This window comes from Rattus norvegicus, chromosome 9 (genome assembly GCF_021556685.1).
Source record: "Rattus norvegicus strain SHRSP/BbbUtx chromosome 9, alternate assembly SHRSP_T2T, whole genome shotgun sequence".
In the NCBI taxonomy this organism is placed as follows: domain Eukaryota; kingdom Metazoa; phylum Chordata; class Mammalia; order Rodentia; family Muridae; genus Rattus; species Rattus norvegicus.
The window spans coordinates 64,918,668-64,935,512 of NC_141542.1; the positions used below are offsets into that span (position 1 = coordinate 64,918,668).

The 16,845-nt window shown below is 45.0% G+C and overlaps 1 protein-coding gene across 15 annotated transcripts in view; it reads left to right on the forward strand.

The window, feature by feature from the left end:
* The window catches only part of Myo1b (myosin Ib), a 161,712-nt gene that overhangs the window by 19,213 nt on the left and 125,654 nt on the right, over positions 1-16,845 (forward strand). For 7 of the 15 annotated variants that reach the window (XR_015628381.1, NM_001432365.1, NM_001432368.1 and 4 more), the window contains 1 exon segment: positions 16,036-16,179. Coding sequence is in view for 12 of the 15 variants with exons in the window: in NM_001432365.1 (NP_001419294.1) it covers positions 16,045-16,179 (135 nt within the window). In the remaining 3 variants the exon portion in view is untranslated. 15 annotated transcript variants of the gene reach the window in all.

Consider the following 16,845-nt stretch of genomic DNA (forward strand, 5'->3'; position numbering starts at 1 on the left):
ACATGAACACAGACACACACTCAGACACATACACACACGCAGAACACAGATACACAGATACACATTCAGACACAGACACATGAACATATAAGTACACATTCACATTCATGGCATGGAGGATTAAAGCTATGTAGAATTAAGATCCTATTTGATGCTGAGCTGGGCACACAGACATGCATATTAACAAAGGAATCAGGGTTCATGTAGGTGTAGACCATGAACATTTAGTTGTTTTGGGTTTTAATATGTATGTGTTCACATAGAAATGTGGGATTTCTGATGTATGTGAGTCTTAGACTGCCTCTCAGTACTGTAACAGAATAGCTGAGGCTGGGTAATTTACTTAAAAGCTGTATGTTAGCTCATCATTGTGGGAATCCAAGAGCACACATCAGCATGTGCTGGACTTATGGCAGAAAATGGAAAGCATTTGGGACTGCATGGAAGGGAGAGGAACCAGATGAATGGTCCCGCTGCATAGTAACCCACCTTTTATAGGACTAAAGCCAGTCTTTGGAGAAGCACGCTGGTCTCCTTTAATCACCTCTTTGTCTCCCAACAGCCCACTGACTCTCAACGTCGCTATATTGGGCAATTAAAACTTAACATGAATTTTGATTGGAGCACATCATACTCAAACAATGATTGTAGGGGGTTTTCTTTACCTAGTAGTCTATTGAAATACATTAATGTTATTTTTACATGAAAGGCCTTAGTTTTTTAAGAATTTGCCCAGCCTTAGGTATCTGAATTGAGTCTTCCTCTCCCCCCACCTCCCGGTGTAAGGAATTGAACCTCTGGCCCTCACACAGGATAGGTACATACTCTACTATTGAGCTAAAGATCATATTATTTTCAAGACATTGAGTGTTAGATCTGTGAGTGTGGAGCTGTCATAGATGGATTTACTATTTGTCTACTGAGAGCAGGGATGCCCACATTTTTCTGAGGTTCCTTATAGTCTTTTCTAGAGTGAAATTCTCTTCGAGGGCAATGTTTACCTCCGCTGGCAGTTTTAAAGATGTAAAATTTTGAAGCATGAAACTCAAATTTATTTTTCAATAGCTGCGTATGGGTTGATTCTCTGAATCTTTCAGAGCACAGCTACGGGATGACATGTGACCTTGTGCTCTTGACTGTATGCCCTGCTATGGCTTTGAAGAGTTACTATTGTGCCTCGGTGACTTGAGCACTCGTGACTATACATTTGCCACTGAGTAGATGCATCGGGATAGAGTTTTGAAAGGCCAGTTCCACTTTTAGCCAGATAACATGCTGATGCTTTATTCGTTAATTTCCAGGCCGCAGCTTTAGAAGGCAGTAGTACATGTGCCAGGCACAACCTATAATCCCAGAACTTGGGAGGTTGTGGTCAGCCTGGGCTACGTAGCGAATTGCAGGCCAAGTGGAACCACAGGAGACACTCTCTGGGCTGGGATGTGGGGGGTGTCAGGGGGTAGACTAGGGAGAGAGAGAGGAAGGCCTTCCAGTTTGACCAAGCTTGCTCCCTCTCATTGGTAAGTTTCCCAGATTTTAATTGTCTAATTTCTTCTGTGCAGTTTTTATTTCATCTCATTTGACTCAATCCAGTTCTTATTCCCAAGCCGCTAGACTGGAGCCACAGCTGGAGTCCCTGCTGCTAGATTGGGCTATGACCCCCCCACCCCCTCCCCTTAGTTAGAGCCTGTTTCCCCTTTGACCTCCCTGCTTTTATATAGTGTGCAAGCTGAGCAGCTACACCAAGGAGCCCTTGCTCTGTTAGTGTTTGTCACAGCTAACTCAGATGGTGAGCTAAACATTCTTTTTGCTGTCTAGGCTGTTGTTTAGATCTGAAATGTCTTCCCAAAGCCCGTGTGTTAACCGCATGTTTGCCAGCCTGAGATTCTCGGGAGAGGTTTTTGGATGCCGTGAGGTGAACACAAATTTCTGCCATGATGTGCCACTCTAATCCAATAGCCAGAAGGCTAAGTGAACATGGACCAGATCCTCTGGAACTACTAGCCCAAATGAACCTTTTCTCCTTTTAAGTTGATCGCCTCAGGCATTTTGTTACAGCAACAGAAGGATGACCAACCCAGCTTCTGTATCTGTTCAGAGGCGCTCAGGTGGTTCTCCATTCCATGTATGCAGCATTTCCTCAGACTGAGACAGACCATCATGACGATTTGTCATAGTAATCCTGCGTGTGGACACAGTAGATGAGGCTCTGTCACGGTCCTCAGAGCTCTCCTGCTCCTGGCACTCAGACAGGTTTAAGTTCTTTAGGTGACTCCCAGCCTAGCCTCAGGATCCCTTTATTTTCTGTTGCGTTGCCTGCTAGGGCTGTACATGGCTGTCCCCTGTTGCCATTTTACACAGTGGCTCTTTGCTAAATGCCTTTTACGCATAGCACTTTAAAGGGTCCTCTGTGGTCCCATCCATGTTGTCTTTTGTCATCCGGGTCTTCCAGTCAAGTTTTACCCTTTCTCTGATCTGCCTGTGCCAGGCCAAGTGCTCTGCTGCTAATTACAAATATAAATCTACCCTCATACTCCTCACCTTTAGGTGAAGAGGCTGTGGCCTGCACACTGTTGATAGCAATTGTCCCAGACTGATTGCAAGCGCCTGGGAAGCGATGGATAGATTCTTGCTCCTCTGTTGTGCTCTGAGTAGGCTTAGGTGCTGGGTTAGAGCAGCAGTGCTCCACAGCAGACAGTCCAGTGCCGTTCATGCAGGCAGGCCCTGGGTGGATGGTCTGGCTGCCTCTGCCAGCCTGGCGTTGACCTACTTTCCTCTTATCTGTGTGCAAACTATTTGTTGTACTTAGTGTGTTCTTGCTGTCACAGCGAGTGTTTGTCTCTCCCTTTTGTATGGACCGAGTGCTAAAGTTCTGGTGATGTCTGTGTAACGCACGGAACAATGGCAGAAGAAAGTTGGTGAGCAGCTTTGTTGCTAACTGGGGGGACCTTATACTTACCTGTAGTTCAAAATGACTCTGATTTTTTCCTCAGTGTCTCTCTAACAACATATTATGAAACACGTAAAGGGTAGAACTGTACATTTTAAGGTTTTTAGCCTTTTAATTTCATGGTTCATAATCTCATGTATTTCGAAAATGCGTTTGGACCAAGTACCCATAAAGGAAGTGAACTTTTTTCCCCTTCTCAATTTGATGGTGCAGTTGTTTCACGGGGACACAGGTTGGATGGCTCTTTGCATGGGCAAGCTGGTGAAGGTGGATTTTTGTATAAAGTAATAGGTATGCTTTGTTCAAGGAGAAAGGTGTACGTGTGGCCCTTTTGCATGTGAGTGGCTACATTCGGGGGAAGTCCTGCTTTTGCTGCATCAGTTGGAGGTTTAAGCAGAACTGTCATTCAGATTCAGTTAATAATTGTAAGCGGACATGTTGTAAACATAGGTTTTAGGAAACATGTTTGGTATCATTTAAAAATTATTATGGCGTGCTGTAAAGGTTGATTTGTTGTCTCAATTCTTCATAAATAGTGCAGAGGGCAGTCAGTAAGAATCGTGATAGCTTTGATCCTCAAAGTGACACTTCCAATATTACAAGGAAAAAAGACCCAGAAATTGATACAGAAAATGCTTCCAAATTATAATGTGGTTGTTGATTTTAATCAACTTTATGTGAATCAACACAACATAGCAAGTTAGCTATTTCTTTTTTTTAATTCTTTTCAAATTACAAAGTAGCTTTGCCTTCTGAGTTTATATTATCGGGGTTTTGGGGGGTTACATCTTAGCTATTTTTGTTTGATTGCTTCTCAACTAGTAAACATTCATGAGATCCTAAAGTAAACGTACAAACATCTCTCTCCCTTTGTTTACATAGTTTATTTTTCTGAATTTCTTTTCTAAGGACTTTCCTTATTCTTAAGTCGCGGCTACAGAGCCAATACTAAAGCTGCACTTTCAAGGAATATACTTTTGCTAATATGTAGGCTCACTAATGTGTAATTTTGATCTCATAACTTAAGTTCTTTCATAGCCAGATGGATTTTTAAAGGTAGCTGATGATCGTGTGGATAGCTGTAAACACACAGAATCCGTGTATGCTGGGGGTTAACTGCGTCCTGTTTATTTTATGCCTATCTTTCTGTGGTGTCTAAAGTCAGACTTTAATACGTGTTTTTCACGATGAAACAGACGGCTGCTTTCCCTTGCTTCTCAGAAAATGGCATTGAGATTTTTGCGGACTGGCATTTGCTGACGTTTTGGTTTTTTTTTTTTTTTAGAACATTCTTTAGAATTCCCCACATGAAGGAAATCAGCCTTTTTAGAATTAATCCTGCCAGCAGGGATGGAAACAGGGACAGGAGGCTATAGAAGCAAACTTGGGGAGACTGTGTTATGGACTTCTGTGGGGAAACTGAGGCTTGGAGAAGTGCCATTGTGCCTGAAGTCTCATGGGCACACTGAGCCGGATCTGGAGCTGGGCTCTTCTGGGTTTAAATAATCTGATGAAGTTGTAAAGGAAGCAAAAGGCTAGGATGTAGCTTAGTGGTAGATCACTTGCTGGTATTCGGTGGGCCAGGCTTTGAATGGACAGATGGTGTAAGCAGAGGGAGAGGGCTGGCAGGGCACTAGAGGACTTTGGTGGGATTTTTATCCTGTGGAACAAAACGAGCTTGGTACCTTCTGATTAGTAAGTGGATTCTTTTGGAAGGGTAGTTAGTTTCCCCGATGGCTGTGTTCGGTTTAATAATTACTTGGCGCTCTTGGCACCTGTGGATCTGCCAGGGCCAATGAGAGCTGTCAGCTTGCCGGTTATATTTGAGTAGTTTCACATCCACACTGGGGTTCCAGCGTTCGCCAATCTAAACATTTGACTCCTTGGAATCTTTTTATCCGCCTTGAGGTAATGGATTGAGAAGTCTGAGGGTTATAATTAGCACATTCCCTCGTACAGCTGAGTTTGTGTTTCTGGATGGAGCGGCGGTTTATGGTGTTTGACTACCTTGTCCCGAAGGGATTGTAGCCCTTCAGACATTAGCTCATTGATTCTTGTAATGTTGCTCCCTGTGAGTTGTGTAGCATGATTACAGGTTCCCTCATACAGGTTCTGCACTCCTGGGCTTGTGGAAGGTGAGGGATGCTTCTGTGGGGTGTGAGGAAGCAAGGGAGGGAGGGCAGGATGCAGCTCTTCGGTGAGCCTTGGTGAGATGTCCTTTCCTGATGTTCCTGACACAACTTAGCAGACCTAACTCTGGGAAGTGACAGTAGGGACATGGTGTGGGCTGCACTTCCTCCTGGGGAATGCGCGTTGGTTACTTTGCTGCTGTCACAAGGGCTGCTTAAAAAAAGGAGCATTTATGTTGGCTCACGGTTCAAGTGTGCAGTGTGTCACCGAGAAGTCCTGACATGGTGAGGGGTGCTGGTGCTCAGCTAAGCATTGAACGCCAGCTCTCAAATGGCGCCAAACACATTATAGTGTTTTTTTCCATCTGATAAAACCAAACCAGAAGCTCCCCCTCTGACACTTCCAGAAGTTCATCTCTAGGTGATTCTAGATCCTGTTTTTTGGCAGTGAGACTAATGGAGATTTAAGGTAGGACTCCAGGAGAGCAGGGGTCTTTTGCAAAAGAGGTGACTAGATTAGGCACCTGGATATTCTTAGGAGAAGACAGATAGAAGAGCATGTGTGCTCTTAAGGTCAAAAGAAGAAAGCCATTTGTGCTGTGTTTCTTCTCTGTCAGTCTGTGTACACCTTTGCTCTCGTCCTGAGTTTGGGGATCAGAAATTGGAATTTCAGAGGTGAATTCCCTTGGATTCCAGTCTTGACTCTATGATTGCCAAGCCTGAGATGGATGTACTGACTGTACCAATATGAATCTAGGGTCCTTCCTTGTACCAGGTACATCTAACCCACAGCCTGTGGAGCTAGCTATGGCCCAGGATAGCTGTGACTATGGCCTAACACACAAATTGTAAACTCATTTAAGTATTAATTTTTTTTTCAGTTTCTTTTTGGTAACATCATCTTACTGTTCCCGAGCATGACTTTTTTGGATGACATTGCATTACATTTATTTATAGGTCATGTGCCAGGTAAACCATTTCTGCATGACTTGGGTAATGCACAGTGAGACAGACATCTTACCTCTGGGTTGCTATGAAGAGCTTGGTAATTTAGGACTCAGATCAAAGGGTGTGTGCATAAAACAGCAAGAGCAGGGTGGTTCTAAGGCCCTTAGCATGGTACATTCTTCCTGACTCTCACAGAGGAACAACCTCTAGGAGCCAGTGTTTTCTCTGTTGGAAGGCTTTGCCTGGGATGTGATGCCTGACCCCTGCTCTCTATGAGTTATTCTCCTCCATCAGGAGACCTGGTGGATACGGTGGTTAGTAATCTAAAGCCTTCACTGTTCTGGCGCCTCAAGAATCCTCCGGATTAGTCTAGATGATATATTAACCATATTTGCTTTCCACAGCTGGAAACAGCCTCCCTGCCTCCCAGGTCTCCATCTCTTTATGAACTGCAAGGTCTCCATGCTATTTTCCAGGCCCCACAGCCTGCCTGGGAGTGAGTGGACATTGGCTTCTAGGCAGCTCTTGTTGATCAAGCCGGTTTGCATGCTCAGGTAGAAACCAACCTTAACCTTGGTCAGTGGTGGTTTCGTCCATTTCTGGTTTTGCAGAGACACCCTCTGGGGTGTTAACCCCGAGATAACCTAATGTCATCACTCTTACATGGGGCTGTTAGCATATGGGCTTCCATTTGTAGTTATCTGCTTACTCTCAGCCCTGTCCGTAGCTGTTTGATCTTTACTGCCTGTCCCCTAGCCAAGAACTCTAATAAAAGCCCTCTGGGCAGCAATCTAGTAGACTTAGCAGGAGGCCTTAGAGGAAGGCTGGTGGTGGGCCTCCTTCCCATGTATTGGCTTTACCAATGAAATAAGACTGGAAGGTCAACTAACTATAATTTGTGACATAAATACAGGAGCTAGACACTACCATAAATTTCTCTTAGCGAGCAGGTTGGTGGGAGTGAAAATGAGCATAGCCTGAACCTTGTCACAAATGCACGTCAGCCCTCTTTCTCTTTTTTTTTTTAAAAAGATTTATTTATTCATTTATTATATATAAGTACACTGTAGCTGTCTTCAGATACACCAGAAGAGGGCATTGAATCTCTTTACAGATGGTTGTGAGCCACCATGTGGTTGCTGGGAATTGAACTCAGGACCTCTGGAAGAGCAGTCGGGTGCTCTTAACCGCTGAGCCATCTCTCCAGCCCCCTCTTTCTCACATACACTGAACAACAGAAGTCACCCCCGTGGTCGTGTGGTCCACTAAACCTAGCTCTTGAGAACTACATGTACCAGGACCTGTCTGTATCGAGAGTGCCGGCTTGCCTTTCTCGGGAGGAGCAGGCAGGAGGTGTGTCACAGTGCCTGAGATGCTGCGACACACACTAGACAGAGTTGGCTTAAGCAGTGGACATTTATTTCTTACAGCTCTGGAAGCTGCGAAGTTCAAAATTTGGTTTCTACCGAGTCTCTTCTTGCTGACTTGCAGAAACATTGGCGTCTCCTCACGTTTATGGTTTTTGTAAAGACAGAATCTCCTTATGTCCTTCCTGGTAGCTTTTAAAGCCTTTTCTTTTTCAAAGGCCTCACCTCTAGTACTGCAGAACTGGGAAACAGGGCTTGCGATGGGAGAACACAGCATCCGGTCGGTAACCGCTGGCTGACTTGGAGTGTGCTCCCTAGATCAGTGAGTCCTCACACTGTTAGATAAGGCTAGGCCGTGTCTAAGTGAAGAAGCCCAGTGGACCTCTGAGGCTCAGAACTGGACCCGTGGCATCTGAAGCTTTACTCTCTGTCCCAGGGCTCTGTTTCAGGCATCATTCTTTCCTTCAGAGGGGGGGGGGTGAGCTCTGCAAGGCTCCCCTAAATGAAACTGGTTCTCAGCATCTCCACAAGTCTCCACGTCACTGCTTGCAGCCTCCTGGCCATGGTTTGTGTGTCCTGGTGCCAGCCTGCGGAAGCTGGCACTGTTCTGGCCAGTGTGCACTGCCCACTTAAGCTGTGGCCTGGTTGATGATGCTGCTGTTAGAGACCTTTGGAAGCCTTGGCATGCTGATGTGGGATTTGTCCTAGAGAGACTTCAAAAGAGGAGATTAGGGAGGAAGGCAAAAAGAGTCCTGAGGTCATGGGTTCTCTGCCAAGAAATCTGTTTGCTTTTGAAGTAAAATATACATAAACGAAATTTATGAGTTTAGCTTTTCCTAAGAATTCTAGTAAATTAAGGATTTAGGCCAAGGTAAGCATCTTGATTTGAGTTTTTTCTTTCTTTCTTTCTTTCTTTCTTTCTTTCTTTCTTTCTTTCTTTCTTTCTTTCTTTTCTTTTTTTTTTTTTTTTTTTTGGTTCTTTTTTTTCGGAGCTGGGGACCGAACCCAGGGCCTTGCGCTTCCTAGGTAAGCGCTCTACCACTGAGCTAAATCCCCAGCCCCGAGTTTTTTATTTCTTGCTCATCTGCATTTTCTATTTCTTTTTTCCCTATAGTGGGCACACACTTCTCTTAGTCATGAAAGTGGTCATTTGAAATGCCAAAAGTGGACCGTTTGGCTTGGAAGGTTGCTCAGTAAGCAGAAGCATTTGCTGCTCTGAGTTCCATTCCTGACCCATGTGGTCAAAAGAGAGAACAGACTCCCCCCGTTGTCCTCTGACCTCTACATGTGAGCCCTAGCTCACATGTGCCTCGTGTGCACCTTAAATAAATGTAATCAAAAACGTTAAACTGCGGCATTCTGTTGCTGCTCCTGCCTGAACTCTGACTTCTGGGAGTAGTGTGGGGGGAAGGGTACTGTGATTACTCCCGTGTTCTTAACCATTCATACAGTGCCAGAATCTAATCAGGATTAGTTCTGTGCGCGTAGCTCAAACTGAATAAAATGGACATTTAATCCATCCGCAACCCTATCCCCACACCCAAACGATTAGAAGGCTGAGGAAGGAAGTTCTAGTTCTGAGTGCTTGGCTCCTGTTAGGTTCTGAACCTCGAGGTCGAGCTTTTGGTCTCTCTTGTCTTTGTCTTGGGGATTTGATGAGAGTTATTTTGCTCATGACGTCATATTGGCCCAGTTTCCTGACTTAAATGTGTTTTGCATGCCATTCTCAAAAACATTAACTGCTTCATGTGGAGCTACGGGCTTGCTTTTATTTCCTGTCTTATTGTTGCTGTTGTGATTTTTGGGGAAATCCTCAGGCAGCTCGCAGCTCTTCTCATTCTTCTGCCTCCTAACTGTGGCCAAACTTATACAGTGGCAGCTGTGAGGATGCCCATTGCTGTGTGACTCAGACCTTAATAGTCCTTTGCATCTGTGTCTGCCGTTTGTGTTTTCCTGAAAGCTTTCCGTGTAAATGGGGCAGCGCCGTAGACTGGGGAATTACCAAGGAATATGACACGATTCTTACAATGAAGAGCTGGCTTTGTTTAGAAAAGGTATGGCCAGCAAGCAGGGCCACTGTACCTGGAGGTTAATGAGTGGAACCAGAGTCATTTAAAGACATCAGTACTGTTAGGAAGCCCTCCTGTAGCTGCTGTGGCTGGGGCATGCTTCTAAAGATGCTACAACGGTATCAGTACAGTTGCCACAGTGCAATTCTAAGGATGCTATGATGTTTTAAATGCCAGCAAGCAGAAGATAACTTTTCAGTGTTTTACTACGCACAAGTTGTTTTTGGCTTTGCTATAGAGGCTGTTTCAGATTTAAAATACTATGACTTAATATTCTGGACTCATTGAGATGTCAGCTCTAATTCGCTCATGCTCTTTCTAGTACAGAAGTGTTTCTGCTTGAAGTATTCATCGTTGCTGGCCTGTGGTACTCTGAGAACTACAATTTATTCTGGGGGCAATAAGATATCGTTTATTTCCTCTACCCTCCATTTCTTGTTAACTGTTAACTATTGATTATTAATTTGGAATAGCTTTCCGTACTATTGTTTTGATATTGAATGGTGGAGTGCTCATGTACTTCCCATGCTCTTTTGTCCCCATCTCTGTGTGTGGCTGACAGCCAGAGGGATGGCTGTCTCTGTATCTGCAGTATTCATAGTTATGGTGAGTGGTGTGGTAGCCAGCTTGTAATGTAGGGTGAGTGATGGTAGACTAGTTTATTGAACTGTTAGGTTACGGTGGTCCTAAGATGCTTTAGGATAGTTTATCCTACGTACTCTTTCTGATTTTGAAGACAGTTTGAGATGATGCTTTTCATATTTTTTACCTGTGTTTTGTGCTACATAGGTTTCTGGTAAACATAAGCAGTAGTCGTTTTAGAAGTACGTGAGAGGGGTTAGGGATTTAGCTCAGTGATTTAGCTCAAGGCCCTGGGTTCGGTCTCCAGCTCTGAAAAAAAGAAAAGAAAGAAAGAAAAAAAAGCTTAAAAAAGAAAAGTACATGAGAGTAGGAAGAGGAGGGAGCAGCTGCCTCATATGCATGGACAGTGGCTGTAAAGAGCTCACATAGCCATGGGATCATCTGGCACTGGTTAGTTAATGGGCTGGCTGCTGGTTCAATTACCCAGTGATTCAGGGGCCTCTCAGAAGGTCCCCCAGGCATTGTGTTTTATAGATGGCCTCAAGTTAGGGAGGAAGGCTAGATTTCATAAAATAATAAAATCTGCCATCAGCGGCTTGGTACTGTGCATTCAGGACCCTCAGTTTTATGTCAGCTACAGATTTGGTTGAACTACAGACAGAATGAGGATTGCAAGGAGGTCACAAGATGAACAAGGATGCGGTGGGCAGGAAGCAAGGATGGGTGGGAGCTGACAGCAGGAGTTATGCTGCTGACTGGCCACACGGCCACTGTGTGTGACTGTGAGTGTCGTCCTGGCCCTGACCATCTGCTGTCTGCACTCCCAGGGGTGTTAGATGGTTGTGCATAAGCTGGGCTCCTACCTCCTGCTTATGCTGGGATTGGGATTGGGATTGGGATTGGGATTGGGATTGGGAGAATGTAGGTCTGCCAGAAACTGGCAGAAACTGCCAGAAACTGGCATTGACTCCCCACAAAAGTCAATGTGACTGGGAACTCCCCGAATGGTAGCGAATGGTAGATCAGGGACGTGTAGGAGTAGGACTGAATGCCTACATAGCCTGCAAGACTCACGTCTACTCTTGAGATCAGCTGACCTCACACAGACACTTCATCTCTGTTGGATCAGATTTGTTTGTTGTTTGAGATAGGGTCTTGCTTGCTATGTAGTTAGTTTAAACATTGTCCCGCCCTCACCTTGTTAGAGAAGGACAGACCTGACTTCACACACACCTTTCTTACTATTACCTACGTGTAGCAAAACAAAATGCTCCAGACAAAATTATGTATCTCCTCACTGCGCGGCTAAAAAAAATGTGCTGACCCACTGTTTTCTGAGGTCTCTTTTGTGCGTATGGCTTACACGGCCTCCTCTGAGGGAGGCACTGGGGAGGAGACTTTGTGAGGCTTCTGTACTTCAGCAGTTCTTGTGAGTTAGTCTTGAGGGCTGGTTGTTGGGAAGGGTCAAGCAATCATATATCACTATCAGCCAGAATTTTGCATTCCTTAAAGATGTTTTAAAGGTTGCCTCGTTTCCGTGGACTAATAATGCACACTGAAAATACCACTAAGCCTCGGGAAACTAACCTGAGAATTTGCCTCTTGGCCTTCCTTCCTTCCCTGCAGGGAGCTGTCAGTCTTGGTTGATGGTTGGCTCAGGGTTATTAAGAACTGGAAGAAGCAGAGTGTGGTGCTAACTCCTGGATTCTACCACTTTGCAGAGGGAGGGAGGGCTTATCCCTTTTCAGGCACTGGAAGCCAAACAGGCTTTAGCTGGGCTGCGGCAGGCACAGAGACGCTTCTGAGTGGAAAATTCTTCCCTTGTGGGCCTTTTCAGACAGGCCATTTTCATGAACACATGACTGGCATTCTGAATTGCCTGTATTCAAATCCTCGAATGTTACAGGTATGAGGTCCGAGTCCCCTAGGCATGGCTCCCCGGTGGTTCCAGTAAGAGCTGTTAAATGCGATCTTGTTGGTCTTTGATGTGCAATTCCTGTGTCCTCCCGCCTCCTATCTCATGCCTTAGCTCAGCTAGGTCAAGCCTTTACTTCTGACATTCCACTTCCTGGCACCAGTTTCTTTGGTTCAGCATAAGATGCTTTCTGGTGCACATAGTTGAGAGAGCTAAGGGGGCTCACATCATGGAAACATTGAGGAATGAGGTGTCAGGGACCTTTTGCAATTTGATCCAGAGATTTATGATGTCACTAGAAGCCCTTCACTAATAATTTTCAGTAATTTTCCTGCCTCGCCTCTACCATGTGCTGTTCTCTCTTGGGACTAGTCTATTTGGTGTGAGCAGGGTGGTTGAGCCATCCCAAGTGTCCAGTCTGCAAGCCTGCCCATCGGAGGTGGACAGGACTTTGATGGCGAGACTCTGGCCAGCATCAGATTCAGTCAGCCTTGAGTCAGAAACAGTGACTAGGAGACGGTGCTGTATTGATTGAGTTAATGTATATATGATATGTTTGTGCTAACACCTGGAGTTGAAGGTGTTAGCTCTCCTTTGAGAGCTTTTGGGAATGGGAACTACATACGCACGTGTGCGCGCGCACACACAACACACACACACACACACACACACACACACACACACACACACACACCACACCCCTTTTGGTTTGATATTCACACACATATTTGTATATCACAGTGCCCTAATACATCACCATTTTCCTATATGGAAACCATGGAACTTCTTTTGAAGTCTTAAGGAAACATTGTTTAGCAAATGCTTCTGAAATTTGTTTTCATGGCTAGTCCTAACTCTGTCAGAGAAGAAAAAAAAAATCATTTTTTTCTTGGTAGAGCAAATATGCCAGATATTTTTAATTAGGATCTCAAAGTGAACTCAGCTTATGCTAGAGGTAATGGCTCTAATGTACTTGAGGCAGAGTATGGACACAGTTCATTTTCAGGAAGGTATGGAAGTGTTCCCACCACGTTTCCTGTGTCCTCTTTTTACCTTTAATGATGGGAACCATCATGACGTCATGCCCCCAAAACCTCCATGCTAAAGAGACAAACTTGTCTTGTAATGAAATGAATTTTATATTGGCTTTTCAGTTTGGTTTGTTTTATTGGAATATTATATTTTGCAAAAAATTGTATTTTCAGTTTTTATCAATTTTCCGAATTGATTTGTACCTGCGTATGATTGTGTGTCCTACGACTAGGATAGAATGTCAAAGCTGGCTGACCGTGAGCTTCCTTGAAACACGGTGGTAGGGATGGTGAAGCAGGCTTAGTTAACTGTGGCAGGCTGGCTGCTTAATTACCAGCACCTGCAGCCAGCAGGTATTGCCTTTCCAGCTGCTTCTATTAATAGACTCAATTCAGAAATCCACCCAGGGCAGATTTCTCATTCAGCCACTTCCCTCCTTTAAGTTGCAGGTTTAAGATGGTTATTTTTGCTACCCTTTTCAAGCTGACTTCTCCCTTAATCCCTAAGCCCTCTTCTCTCACCTGCCAAATTAGGTGTAATGCCTTTACAGACCCAGAGTGGTTTTGGCACAGTATGAGCCTGAGAACTTGAAATTTGATTAAAATATTTATTGTGACAAAGTTGGGCGTGCCCAATCCTTCCGTGGATGTCTCCTGGCTGCTGCTCAAATCCATGGAAATGGCAGGCACCTCCCACCTGCCCCTGCTTGGTTCTGAGATGGAGCCTGATCTACCTCAATTCAGGAACCAGTCCTTGATCCTTGCTTGTTGCGTTTTAGTGGTTCCTGGGACTACTTATTCTAAAGGTGTGGTTGCCCTGAAACGAAATCATATATTAGTAAATAAATAAAATAAAATAATAAAATAAAATAGATCTCTTCTCTTGAGTCCTAAGTACTTACTTGATTCAAACATATTGGAGCAAGTCTTGTTTCTTTCATAGTCTCTTTTTTGACTTTTCGAGTTTTTTGCTTTGTTTTTTTAAAACAGTCAGAAATAACAGACATGTTTGTGGAGATCTATCTGTCTATCTATTTATCTATCTATCCATCCATCCGTGTGTGTGTGTGTGTGTGTGTGTGTGTGTGTGTGTGTGTGTGTGTGTGTTTTGCTAGTAATTTGCAACAATGAATTACTTAGTTACTGGGTCTTCCTGTTTCTCTTTATAACTTCAAGAAGATGCGCTTTCTCTTTCCTCTAAGGAACTTGGCCATTTGCACCAGAAGATGAGGGTTAACTTAAATTGCTAAGATTTAAGCGCGCAGACCATCCTATGGCTATGGTCTAGCGTGAAGGGGGCACTCCATGTGGAAAGAACTGAGTGGACTTTGCACCTAGTGCCAGGGGCGTGCCTACGTAAATTTATTATAATATTCACAAATGTTGTGGCTGTTAGCACCTTGATGTCAGTTTAAGCTTGACTTCTGCCCTGGATATGCTTTTTTTGGAATGGGACGGTGAGTGTGTGTGGTAACGGAAAAGCTGACGACATGCATTACCTAAGAGACACGCCATATCCAGTCCTCAGTTAAGACACTGAAGGGACTTCGGTTCTCTCCACAGTGCGGGGAGGTTGGGAGTTGTGTTGGTTAGCATTCCTCTGTGGGCTGTGGCCAGCAGCTTCCATACAAGATGTAGAATGCCACTGTTACAGGGAGCCTTTGTTTCCAAACGGGTAGGTAGCCTTTCCCACTGAGCCAAAGGAAAGGTAGTATTTGGGTCTAGTCATTGTGGGTTAAACCGTTTTGCTGTTAGGTCAGCTAGTCAAGATGAAAATTGAGAATACTGTGACCACTCTTGGCAGGTCGCATTGGCTAGGCAGCCTGTTTACTAGCGGATTGTGCTCTTTGTAAGTTATCTTCCGGTACCTGCGATGAAACTTCTTCCCATAGCTACAGCATCCAAGGAACGATGGGATTCTTTTGGTCTGTTTGTTTTTGAGACACGGTTTGACTCTGTAGCTTTGGCTGTGCTGGAACTCACCGTGTAGACCACACTGGTCTCACACTCACGGAGATAAGTCTGCCTCTCTGTCTCCTGAGTGCTGGATTCAGAGGCATGTGCCACTATGCCATGGGCTTCTTTAACACCACGTACAGAGCATTTATTTATAAGCAGTCGCAAGAAGATGAGCATCAAGTTTTTTTCTCACTTAAAAAACCATTTATTTACTTTTGCATGTGTCTTGCTGACGTGGTAAGCGTGTGCTCCTGTGTAGCGTGCAGATCCTATGACAACTGCTGAGTGCCCCTTTTCTCCTTAGGTCCCGGGAACTGAACTCAGATTGTCAGGCTTGGTGGCCAATGCCTTTACCCACTGAGGCATCTTACTGGCTCGATTTCCTCATATACATTTTAAAATCATTATGTATGTTTTGGGGCGGGTGTGTGCCTGTCGTGGTATGTGTGCCCAGGAGTCCGATGAGAAACTACAGGAGTCGGTTCTTTCATCTGATGGGTTTGGAGGGTTGAGCTCAGGCGAGCTGGCTCGGCGGCCAGTCCTTTCCTCACTCAGCCATCTCACCAGGGTAGCCTATGTTAACACTGAATTAGCCATATCTCTAGTAGGGTTATTGTGAGTTTATCACTAAATGTACAGTTCTCTGGTATGGTGAGCAGTGAGGGTTACTGGCATCGTTTAAAAGCGCAATTTCTTGGGGGAAATGCACTGTAAATTAACCTTGGACAGCTGAAGCTTGTCATCATAGAGGAAGCCGGTTCATATAAAGACCCAGTCCGACATTGCTATGCAAGGGCTGGCGGCAAGGGTGGTTTGAAGTTTTGGGAAGAGACGCAGCTGGCCTGTGCCAGTTGTGGTTGGAGATGGCACAGTGTGACAGTGGCTTTGGTTCCCGGTTGGAAGCTTCTGTAGATGGACTTTGCCTGGGAGGATGGATGGGGGGTAGGTTTGTTTGGGCAGTAGGTTGATATCATGGCAACTAAAGCAGTTTGGATTGCCAGGCAGGTGGAGGTCATTTTCCCCGTCATACGAAGAGCTCCTCTGAAAGCGTTTTGCTCACTCCTCTGACTCCTCTCTCTCTTTCCCAGCTGGAAACCATGGCCAAGAAGGAGGTAAAATCCTCACTTCTGGACAATATGATCGGCGTTGGAGATACGGTTCTCTTGGAGCCTCTCAACGAGGAGACGTTCATCGACAACCTGAAGAAGCGCTTCGATCACAATGAGATATATGTGAGTGCCTGGACGCTTTGTGCCTCACACTTGCTTTCTTTGCTCTTTGTTCCTAAGCATTCAGACGGTTTTGAGTGTTTACCGGACTGGCACAGGCACCGCACCGATGGATGAGCCTGGTGTTTCCCAACGAGTTTAAACACCAGCTGCACGAAGGGCATTGCACATGGGTGCGCTCATGCCAACCCAAGTGTGGGTGTTTCAGTCCCTCCCTCTGAGGACATCGGTTCAGGGCGTCGAGATCCATTGGCATCTTGGATGCCTTCAGAGGATTAGAACACTGGCCACTCAGAAGGTATTGGCCAAAACAGGGCTGTGAGCTCTCAGAAAAGACTGGAACGTGTGTAGAGAGGGACTGCAGTAGACTGCTAGATTAGTGCCGGTTTCCTGGAGACCAGCATCATTATGGCTGCTGTTAGTATAGCGGCACGCATGAAGAGGCAGCATGAGCTAAAAAACAGATTTATCTCCAGCCCTTGTATGTGTTGACATAAAGGTGTGGTAGGAATTCAACCAATGAAATGGGGTATTGATTTTCAATGTGAGAGGCCGAGAAGCAAGCACAATCAGTTGGACAGAGGTAGTGTGAATAGATTTTTGCCTTGCTTCCGAGCTCTTTCCTTCTTTAAGAAATGTGTTTCTGTGCATCAGAATGAGCTGCATTAT